The sequence below is a fragment of the Gadus morhua genome, chromosome 13, assembly GCF_902167405.1.
Source record: "Gadus morhua chromosome 13, gadMor3.0, whole genome shotgun sequence".
Classification (NCBI taxonomy): domain Eukaryota; kingdom Metazoa; phylum Chordata; class Actinopteri; order Gadiformes; family Gadidae; genus Gadus; species Gadus morhua.
This window is the reverse complement of record NC_044060.1, coordinates 21,276,885-21,289,414: the sequence shown is the minus strand read 5'-3', so window position 1 is coordinate 21,289,414 and position 12,530 is coordinate 21,276,885. Positions and strand designations below refer to the sequence as shown.

Below are 12,530 nucleotides of genomic sequence, written 5' to 3'. Positions count from 1 at the left end.
ATGTGGGTGACACAGAAACAGTAGCACAGGGCACGTAAAGTTAATACTGAATATAAAAAATTATATTCCGTTCAAATATTAATTATTTATTAATTTATGCATCATTTATTAAACACAGAATGTAAAGGTAAACATAATTGGCCCTATTTGATACATCATAATGACACATGTATTGAATTGACAGAGTGTCAAAAGCCTTCTCACAGGAGACCTGATCCCTTGGGATCACTTGCAGGCAGAATTCGCCTGCGAGACATTTACATTTAAATAGAGTAAAAATAAACCATGAACAAACACAATGGTGGAACAAGACAACAAGGAAAAAAAAGTAAACCATCTGTCAAAGAGATCTGTGTGTGTGTCTGTGAGCCTTATTTTTTTCCACGAACATTTAATTCCTGACAAAATGAAGCAGGTTGGGCTAAATTCATTTTATCTTCTATCGTTCACTGTTTCAAAGGAATATTAATTGTGTCACAGCTGCCCAATCAATCGGTGTGAATAACAAATACAAAGCGCGGGGCGACACAACAATGTGCATTTTTAATCCCCGCGCGGTGGCGCGACAAAGAAACACTGGCATGTGACAAAACAATGCAGTGAGTTGAGAAGACATTGGCAGCACTACTCCCCCTGTGTGATACTGTGCAGTGAGAACGCCGTCTGATATGCACACAGATACATTCGGGCACGGGGGTCCTACACGTGTTCTGGTAGGCGTGGATCGTGTAGTTGCTTGGGTTAGGTTTTTTGCAGCGACATTGAAATACTTGAATACAGAAACATTTCTGGATTCATAAATATTTTTGTCTTTACTCGTGTTACTTTAATTCTTTTGTATTTCTATCACTGTCCTGTACTTCCTGCTGTGAGACATAAATGTCCCCTCTCTCGGGGATAAATATGTTGTCTAATCATATGCTATAATGGGGGAAGGACCGGTAAGGTGTTCGATCCACAACCCTTAGTTACTGGTTTCTGTCCCCCTTGTCCTAAGCCTACACCTCTAGGCAGCCATAAGCAAGACACCCTAACCTCTGTCTGTTTCTTAATGACCTGCATCTCAAATCCCTGCATGAAAATCGTTTTGTATTAAAGCGTCCGCTAAAGGACTAAATATCAATACCAAAGAGTTCAATGTCTCTGATCCATGGTACAAACTGCTCCTCCTTATGTATGTATATATATATATTTATATATATATATATAGTAGCCAGTGGATATGCACACACGTGCGGCGATGTTTGTAGCGATACGCTAAAACCATCAACCTCAACAACCATGGATAGAGCAATACAGATTGTATTGCAGTACATTAATCATGTATCACTCCGTTTTTAGTACACATTTGTAGTTCTCTGGGTTATGAAAAATGTCCAATAAGACAGCGTAGTTAAAATGACCAATGTACTGATGTCCCAAATGATCCACTACGGCATGAGACATGTGACATCTGACCCTGCCGTGCGGTGCCTTCTTAAGTACAGTTCCTTTGGAGCGAGGAGGAGCAGATAGACACTTACACACTTACATGCTTACACACACACAGAGACACACACACACACACACACACACACACACACACACACACTCACTCACTCACTCACTCACTCACTCACTCACTCACTCACACACACACACACACACACACACACACACACACACACACACACACACACACACACACACACACACACACACACACACACACTCACACACACACACACACACACACACACACACACACACACACACACACACACACACACACACACACACACACACACAGACACACACATGATAACAGACAAGTGCAGGAACACACAAACACAAACACAACCAAAGCTGTATACAAACTCACGTGCACAGAGACATGGGAGAGACAAGCACACAAAGAAATCCTATTCTAGGAAAAAAAGGCACCCTAACGCAAACGCACACTCACAATTTAAATTATGAGTGGCCCTTAAGGCTGCCTTCCTACTGGAGAACACAGGGGTCGGATGCATTAGGTCCACTGCCCAACAACGCAAGTAATTGTGTAATACAAAGACCAATGCAGGGTCACACAGGCAGGCCCATTAATGCAGCATCGGTTTGAGGCAGAGCGGAAGTGACGGCCCTTCAGCTCCTCAACCCACTGGGGGACTGGGGGGAATTGGCCACTCTTAATGGATGCTCGTCACGGAAGCGTTATAAAAAGCCATACCACTTCATTCCAGATCGGGTCCGTGTTTTTTCGTCAAATATACATTGACTCTTTTGTGAGTCCTTTGAAACAGTGAAAGTGAACACACACACACACACACACACACACACACACACACACACACAAAGACACACACACAAACACAGACCTTCCACCCCTCGGCGCTTTTACTTTGGAGTTCCATGGTGTGAAATTGTCCTATATCCATGGTGTGCTCTGAGCACAGCTAGAGCACTGGTCTGTCAAATGGCGAGTTCACGTGTGGTTGGTGTTGTGCACGTGAGGGTGCAGTGTGTGGATGCTCCGGCGCTGTGTGACTGTCTCTGGGGCCTACTAGGGTGTGCTGCATCTTATCTGGGCATGGACCTTTCTTCCCTGTCCTCACCTCCCTCAAGTGAATACCAGGAGCTTTGGCGGCTGGGAGGGGAGACACTGGTGAAAGAGAGAGAGAGAGAGAGAGAGGGGGGGGGGGGAAGAGATAAGGGACATAGAGATTGAGAGAGGGGGAGCTATGGAGAGAGGGACAGAGAGGGATAGAGGAATGAAGAAGGGAGAGCGAGGGGGAAGAGTGGGACAGAGAGAGAATGAGGGAGAAGGGAGAGGGTGAAATAACAAGAGATGGAAGGAGATAGTTCGCAAGAAATTTGGATTGAAAGCAAATAGAGAGAGATAAAGCGAGGCTCATTCCTACTGCTGAGCAGCAATGTGTTTTTGAAGGCCTGCTGTGCATGGTCAATCAATCACATCAGCCTTTCCTGCTTTCACCCCAAGCCTCTTTTTACCTGGTTCCAGACAAGACTTCCTGTTCCACACTAAGCTTCTTCTTACCTGGTTCCACAATAAGCCTCCTCTCACCTGGTTCCACACTAAGCTTCTTGTCACCTGGTTCCAAACAAATCTTCTTGTTACCTGGTTCCACACTAAGCTTATTGTTACCTGGTTCCACACTAAGCTTCTGGTTACCTAGTTCCATAGCAAGCTTCGTGTCACCTGGTTCCACACCAAGCATCATTTTACCTGGTTACACACTAAGCATCATTTTGCCTGGTTCCACACTAATTTCCCTTTCACAAGGTTCCACTTTGAGGGCCCTGTTACCTGGTTCCATACAAAGCTTTCTGTTGACTAGTTGCTCCTTCACATGGTTTCATTCTTGGATATAATCATAACGTCTGTTTCTTTGCATACCAAAATATTTATCACGATGATGCATGCTAAACGATGGATTTCGATTTTGTTAATTAGAGACAGGTTTTATTTGGCCTTTAGTTCTAAATGCCAGTGTTATTCAAGTGGTTGATATTTATCTTGCAATTATCTCTGCATATACTTCCGTGTTTGTTAAATGTCACAGACTGTCGACATTCAGATCATTTACATATTCAGATACAAAGACAGATGGAAGGACAGGCCGCAGACGGAAAAGAAAATTAAGGCATCAGGTACTTTAGATATATAAACGGACGGATAGATAGATACTGCAGATAGTGTAGCCAGGTAGCGAGACAGAAAGAAGCGCCTACATCTTGTTATGTTCAGGATCAAGTGGAGCTTTATTAATAGAAAACAGAGAGACAACACATCAGAGACAACAGAAGGCAAAGGTCCACCGAGACATCCGGTGTTGCAACATACCAAATCCCATATCTAAGTCCCAGGGCTTAACGGCTGATCCAGCCTCAGCCCTGCCTTGCATCATCCTAGCCACAAACAAAACTGCTGAATGTTGGGGGAGCATGCCAGTCTCACCTGGGACGGACAAACAGGTAGCTTAGTTGCCGTAACAACTCGGCTTCCCATTGCCCCGAGCAGCCATGAATCAAGCCCACGTCCTTTGCCCCGCCAGCGGTGGAAACTGAAATCCCGTCAGTGTTATTTGAGGTGCAAAACCAATGTCAGGTGTGGAGTGTATAGAGTGCGGAACCACACGGGCCCAGTAGAGAGACCCAGTTCAATTATTTTGCTATTCAGAATTGCATTGGTAATCCGCCACAGACAATACGAATTTCATCAAAATCGAATTTAAAATGTGAATTCGTAGCCCGCAATCTGATATGTGTACAATATCAGTGTCAGAGTGTCAGGTGTAAAAATAAAAATTCTATTCTTCACGTCTTTATCCCACACTCATTGAGCGTGTGCGCTCTCGTATTCGATTTTATGTTTTTTACCCAGAAGGCAGCGTGAGAGTGCCGTGTTTAGGAAGGGGAAACTGTAATTGGGCGGTTGAGCGCGCCATGTTGTGCTCTGCTAAGCAGGCAGGGATGTGGTGAGGACGGAGCTGTCATGTTATCAGCGGTTGTTATTTTCCCTGCGCGCAGCAGGTGACAGCAACGTCCCCCCCCGGGATGAAACCCCTCCCCATTCCCCCCCCCCCCCCCCCCCCCCCCCCCCCCCCCCCCCCCCCCCTGCACTGAGGGATTTGTGTTTATGTACCGGCACAGGGGAGCCTGGGGACGCCATGTGTGACTGTAGCCTGGCTCAGAGCGAACGGGTGCTCACACACTCAGACACACACACACACACACACAGATACACATGAAGGCCTGCATAGAGAACTCTCTCCTACACACAAACACACTCTCTCTATCCTTTCTCTCTCTCTCATTTCCCCCTCTCTCTTTTGGTCGTACACACACACACACACACTGACACGTAAGCACACACACACACACACACACACACACACACACACACACACACACACACACACACACACACACACACACACACACACACACACACACACACACACACACACACACACCTTTATACTCTCTCTCTCTCCCTCTCTCTAAATCCAACACAGAACACACAAAAAATATACACATACAGGTACTCACACATACAGATGAATGTGTGAGTACTCAGGGACTCATCTGTGCACACACGCACACACACAAACACACACACCACACACAGACACAGACACAGACACAGGCACACACACACACACACACACACACACACACACACACACACACACACACACACACACACACACACACACACACACACACACAAAAACAAACTTGTGCCAACAGGACAGCGGTGCTACAGGCACCTGGTATGAAGGTGCTCATGCACGGCTCAGCACAGCATGTGTGCACGTGAGCAGATAGATGAGAGGAGCAGCACAATGTGTCTCTCAGCTCCCCGCTCAGTATCATCCTCCCCCTGACTCTTCCACACACTCTCCCATGTACAAAGACACATTCATGTAGTCCTGGCTGTTGTTTTGGGTTTTTACCACGCTTTTTACACACGCACGCACGCACACACACACACACACATACACACTCACACACACACACACACACACACACACACACACAAACGTGCAGACATACATGCATATATACACACACACACACGGATGACAAAACGCATAAGCACACAAAAACACACACACACAAACATACACACACAGGCAGTCGCTGACAGTCAGACTGGAGGGAGTGACATCATGTATAAGCCCCAATTCCTTCACAGTAGATAGCATTATTGATGTGCTTAAAATGCAGAATGTGGTGTGTGTGTGTGTATGTGTGCGTATCTTCAATGATAAACTAGTCATTCGTCCAACATAGATTGTCGCTCCTTTCAAACTATAACTTATTCCCGGCGCCCTGTCGAGTTGTCGGTTGTTCGTCATCAAGGTTTCCCCCATTTCAACGTTGTCGCCGTTGTTTATTATGGTGAAAGGGAGACGGCTGAGGCAGATAAATGGGCCGTGTTTCACCCAGAGATGGCATTCGGAGTCAGGCGGGGGATCAGAAAGCATGTCTGAACGTTTTTTCGTTTGCGAGCAGATTATTCACGGAGCTCTGACAATGTGTCATGTGCTAATCAGATTAGCCCAGACCAGTAAGCCTCGATGGAAACACAACGTATGAGAAAATAATGACTGGTGGACTCGTTTGGACCATGACATGTGGAGCCCCAGATCCATGGCACAGGCTTTGGGCTGCATGTACATCTTCTTTGAGGGTCTGAATGGAGGACTCAATGTGTTATATACTCATATTACACACATGTTTACGCACAGATAGAAAACATCCATTCCACGTCATGTGAAATTGGGACGTGTGTTAGATTAGACCGAATACACCAACAAATTGTAACTGTATTATTTATTTATCTATTTTTTCTCAACCACAACCATATCTCTATACTTCCCTATACTCTCTCTCTCTCTCTCTCTCTCTCTCTCTCTCTCTCTCTCTCTCTCTCTCTCTCTTACAAATTGGTATTAACGCTTTGTTAAGGCCCATACGAAGACATAAATATTCAACTTGCAAATGCATTCAGTCACACCCACACAAGCACACACACACAAGCTGACTCACTTCTGCACAATTGTGTGGAGGTATGGTCAGCATGCGTTAATGACGTGGGTGTCTGTGTGTGTGTGTGTGTGTGTGTGTGTGTGCGTGTGTGTGTGTGTGTTTGTGTGAGGGTGGAGGTGGTGCAGGGAGGGAGGTGGTGTGTGGTGGGCAGAGGGCGAGCATTCTGGGCAGCTGTCTGCACGGTGTAATGGGTCTGCCAATATGCCCCCTCTGGCAGGTGGAAGCCCCCCCCCCCCCCAGCCCTCCTTTCGGGGCGAACACCACCCCCACCACCACCCCCCACCCACTGCTCCACAATGCAGCCGTCCACATATGGTGATAAGCAGGGGGATATGCACGGAGACGTGGCACACGGGGAACAACGCGTCTGCAGCCATGTGTGGGATTGGATTCATTTGGCAGCGAGGCCGCTGATGAGAAAGGTGGACGGAGGGCCAGGTGGAGGCGACGGCAGCGGTGGTGGTGAGGCGGTCACTGTCGGTGGGCATGTACATCGTCATCATCATCATCATCATCATCGCTCCAACACACAGATGACCACGGTTTGATAAAGGAGGAGGAGGGTGACACTGATGGGAGGTTTTTTCCTCCTCCACCACTGCTTTACAAAGTGCAGACTTGCAGGCCATGGGGTGGCAGAGGGTGGAGGGATGGTGTAGGAGGGGATGGTGTAGGAGGGGCCGTTTCGGTGGTCATTTGTGGTCGAACAACATTGCAACATCAGCATTTCTGTGGTGGATGTATACCTAATTATTCAACGCTACGTCTCCTTGACCACTAATTGACAATAATGTAAAATCTATAAATTATACATAATCTTGTTAGAAATCAGAGCAGTTGGTTCAACCTGTGCACCCCTGAGAAACTCCTGTTCAGGCAGCTGTGTTGTTAGAACACGGATTCGTTTTGTATTGAAATTTCAACTGGCTCTCACAATATGGCTAAATATACAAACGTTACTAATAAACATAAAGAAATACACATACTGCATTCATATGTTAACGGATGTATATTAAGTCTTCTACTGATAATTACGTACCACAAACACAGCACTGTCCCAGCTGTGGACCTAATCTGTGCTGCACTCTGAGGAAAGCGACCCGCTTTCAGTCGCGACAACTGACAGATCTGATGTAACCACGGTGACACGACACGTCAACAGAGGAAAGAGATAGCTGCGCCACATGGCCTTGAGACTCGGTCTAAGCCTTGTTTTCGCATCCAAGCCATGCTGGCTTGGATGAAGCGTGGATGTGTGTGTGTGTGCACTTGTGTATCTGTGAGTGCATCTATATTTGTATGCATGTGTGTATGCGTGTGTGTACGTGTGTCTGCGTGTGTCAGCATGCGTGTGCAAATGCATAAGTGCAATTATTGATTATAATAATAACCATATGAATGTTGGAATGCTACCATAATGCAACAACTCATGTCCATGTCCTATTCCGCCAGGTTGACGTTGAATGAGCCCCCCCTCAGACGGTCCTCCCTCCTGCGTCGCGCTCTAATTGAGACGGCGTATTGCGGCCTCCGTAGGCCTGCTCCTAGTGCAGCAGGGGGAGCCGGGGGGGCCGACGGAGGGCTCTCTGGTGAGCCTGGAGACTCTGGCTGTCACGCCGGAGAGGGAGGCTGCGTCGTCGCTCATAAAGAGAACCCCCCCCCCCCTTCCACCCCCATCGGATTGGATGACGGTGTCAGCATAAAAAACAAGGTATTAAAAATCGAGCTGCCTCAGCATATGTTTCATTTCTGTTGGAACCCGAAAGATGAAGAAAACCAATAAGAAGGATAACTCGAATGACAAAACAATCAGAAGAGGCAGATGGGTTCAGTTTAGGGATTTGAGGGACAAATACGCAGATAAATAACGCAATGATATCGGATCAGCATTAACCTTGTCAGGTACTTTGCCTGTAAAAAAAAGCCAAAGAATATAACAATTAGGCTACAAAGCAGATTTTGTTCCCCCACACAGCAACAGATTGGCGCATGAATCAGTGAAACGTTTTAGGTGCTTGTCAAATGAGAACGGTAATTAAAACAGGTGTTGCGTTGAACATTTAGGGAGAAAGGAGGACGGTATTAATTGAAACATCTGTTGCATAGAAAGAAAAGAGGAGGAAAATATCCTTCCATTTAAAAATAATGATAGAGTGGTGCCCGAGAAGCGACTTTGAAAAATAACTTGAAGAAATGCAGGGTTCTGTTTACGCAAAACAGAATAATCTATGTACACTCTTACATGAAGAAGGATGGATTTATTTCATATTGCTTTTGTAAGACAATTTGAATCCTGTCGATATTTTAGGATTTATCTGGCTATTTGGTAGACCTTGAATGATAATAGTATGCGTAATCTTAACTTATTTTATTAAATCCCCCACCTGTATGTGTGTTTGTGTGTGTGTGTGTGTGTGTGTGTGTGTGTGTGTGTGTGTGTGTGTGTGTGTGTGTGTGTGTGCGTGTGTGTGTGTGTGTGTGTGTGTGTGTGTGTGTGTGTGTGTGCGTGTGACCGTGTGTGTGTGTGTGTGTGTGTGTGTGTGTGTGTGTGTGTGTGTGTGTGTGTGTGTGTGTGTGTTGTTTGGTGTGGTGTGTGCCTGAGTGTACTTTAGACTTCTCAGCCGAATGGCGTTCCTGGCGCTGTCTACCCTCATGGTACTCCTTTCATGTTTAAGTTTGCTCATTGTGTGCTGGTCTCTGATGGGGTCATACAAGGTTATCATTGAAATGAGGACTAATCATGGCGAAAAAGGAAACTGAGTGGGTAAATAATAATTAAGTGCTCAGGACAGAATATTATGGTATGGAAGCTTCAGTGCTAAAAGTAATGTTTTCATTGGAGCAGTATTATTTGAAGCGAGACACAGTAATTATTCATACTGTTCATCACTGACTACTTTTACAACTGCACTTAATAACATCTTAATTAGGCTGTACAGAACTTTTCATAATCTCTAAATAATCTCTGGATTTGAAACAGCCCAACTCATCAAAATAATATATCTTTTTTTTTCGTTCTGGAAGAGCTTAATGGTGTTCAACTACAGGGTCATTGGTCAGTACTTGTGGCATTCCACAAGTGGTTTTGCCACTTTAGGTAAAACTCCCTCATTAATGACATGTATCTGTCTGAATTCAAGCCAAATCACTTGGGATTAGGTGTCTACTAAATAAATGACTAAACAGGGACTGCACACAACATAAACACACAAGCCAACAATTAACAAGCTAACTCGCCCTAGAAGACAAGTTTCCATTGGAGAAAATAATAAAAACAACAGAAACAAGGTCACTGTGTTTCTCTATCGCACAATCCTTTAATGCGGCTGTGAAAGTGTAACAACGGTCTCGCTGTCGGCATCTTCCTAAATGAATAATTACAGTTGAATACAAAATACCACAAAAAAAAAGCTGTTGTTTGTTATCTTACCTCCTGAGTGTGGAGGAGGTCCGCACAGTAGCACCACCCCTTGTCCTTCCCGCACCGATACTGAGCCTCTTTTGTGTGTCTTGAAGTTTTCTAGATCTGGAAAAGAATGTAAAAACCAAAAAAATGCCATCAGTCTAGTTCAGCCACTGGCACCACAGCACGGGGACAAAGAAATGAAAAAGCACTTGACAATCATTCGCCAGAAACACATTCGCCGTTGCACAGGACATCAAGGGAATCCAGAAGAATAAAAGATACAGCGCTCAGTTTAAGACAGAGCTTAAGTAGCTATTCAGACCTGTGACTATCGATGTTGACAATCCTTGTAAACCCGAAACCGGTTCCCGCCTGTTCTACCCAGTGTCCATAGTTACCGGGAAAGAGTCGCCACAGAAGCCAAACTATTCTGTCTCTGCTGATATGAGGCGGGGTGTTTCAAACCTCCTCCTCATTGCCCCTCTGGTTCAGCTCCTTCCTTTATAGGAGCGGACTGACCAGCTGGAACGAGGGTTCGTAGGAGAATAGTTCCACAATTAGGGAGGCCATCTGAGAGATTTTTGGCAGGTGTTTAAAGTACGGGTGGGGGGCGGGGTGGGGGATTTGGCTTTAGAAACAAGAGCATATCCGTCCTCTATGACCTCTAGAAAAATGGAGTTTGGTAGGATAATATGTCACACACACACACACGCACACACACACACACACACACACACACACACACACACACACACACACACACACACACACACACACACACACACACACACACACACACACACAGGACAGTGCTACACAGGATATAACTGTATATGATTTAAATATCGTCACGAACAAGCTTTTAACATGCCGTATGAAATGTGTGATGGTATCACAACAACAAAAACAAGTTTAAAACAAGGTCGAGCAAATGAGCTGCTGCGTTGGGATTTCACAGCACAGGAAAAAAGAGTGACACCCTAATGAGGGAAGGAGGGGAATCACGGAAATCGGTCATCGCTCTGTCTCTCTGTCTCTCTGTCGCTCTAACACAGACTTAGTTCTCCCTCGCTCTCTGGTTTTGCGCTAGCATTCCGCCGGTTCCCACTCGGTCACACATCAAGGGTTTTAATAGCTCCAGCGGTTATCAGTACCCCCCCCCCTCCCCTCGCGTGTGTTCATCACAACTAGCCTACTCCTACTCCTACGTGCGGGTCATCTCGGGAGAAGAATCCTGAATTAGCCAGGATTTTCATCGACAACTGAAGGGATAATAATAATGGAGCTAGCCAGCTATTTCCTTGTGTTAATTTTATTTCCTTCTCGCCCGGCGGTATCTGGCTGGGAAGTTAATTCAGAGATAAGACGGAGGAGGAGAGAGGAGAGGGGGTCATGGCTGAGTGTGCACTAACACAATGGGAGTGGTGGGAGGGGAAGATGTCTTCTCTGGGAATGCTACAAGTCTGAAGACTGCCGTGCAGCGGCGAGATTAGATTTAATGCTGTGTGTGTGTGTGTGTGTGTGTGTGTGTGTGTGTGTGTGTGTGTGTGTGTGTGTGTGTGTGTGTGTGTGTGTGTGTGTCTGTGTGTGTGTCTGAAAGTAATAGTGGGCATATCTCTTTGAGTAGAAAATTAAATCCAAAACGCAGTGATTTGAGTGAATTAAATACTGCTTCCCTTTTGTGTTCCCATTCATACAGCCATGAATAAGGTATCCTTACTTGTTGTTGCGGCGGCGGATCAGTAGTGAAAGCATAGACTTTCATTAAGCCCTACTTGAATGCCATGGCTTTTAGTTAACATAAAAGTACGATTGTTCGACAGGAGTCCTTGTTGATTTACAACAAGGACTCCTTGGTCAGTTAATATGCGTCATATTGACTGTGGCACAAGTCCATTAAGGAACCACCTTTCATTATGATGAACACATTCATCTGCCCTTAGCCCTTCAGCAATTTAAATGGTTGTTTTATAAGACTATATGGAATCTAATTAAATGGTTAACAATTCCTTCAGATTTATACTCCTAAAAGGACCATCTCATGGGTAATTTAAAATATATGCCATATCATCTGTATGATATTCTCTTTACACTCGGTAAGTACGACTAGCCTGCAAGGCTAGTCTAGACTTCAAGTATGAGATATAGTACACCATTAAAATCCCACAATTAAATATACAAATGTTTCGCCCACATGTTTCATTTATGGACTACTTATTTTGCACTGCTTCTAACTGCTTACTCAAAAAAACAAGATATTGTGGCCTAGAATAATTGAGTATATGAGGGCACTCCATAGATGGAATGACAAATTGGCTGTCGGCTGCCATTTTTAGCCTGCAAATCACTGTCCTTGTGCATTACAGTTGGCTGGCTCTGGAAACCTCCCCCTGTGCAGGAGGGATGACCATGATTTATCTTTGCTCAGAACAAAAGTGTTATTGGATATCGAGCTACAATCACCGGCTCTTAATGAAATTATTCCTGGACACAATTTTTTCCTTATTTTTTATGGTTTACTTTGAGCCTAATGTCCTATCTGGTTTAATGAAGAAATGGCACTGAG

At 45.2% G+C, this 12,530-nt stretch overlaps 1 protein-coding gene across 1 annotated transcript in view; it reads right to left on the bottom strand.

The window, feature by feature from the left end:
• Positions 1–12,530, bottom strand: part of cntn4 (contactin 4) — a 120,416-nt gene that overhangs the window by 70,477 nt on the left and 37,409 nt on the right. The window contains exon 5 of the mRNA XM_030375772.1: positions 9,989–10,084. Coding sequence (XP_030231632.1) covers positions 9,989–10,084 — 96 coding nt within the window. The remainder of the gene's footprint in view (positions 1–9,988; positions 10,085–12,530) is intronic.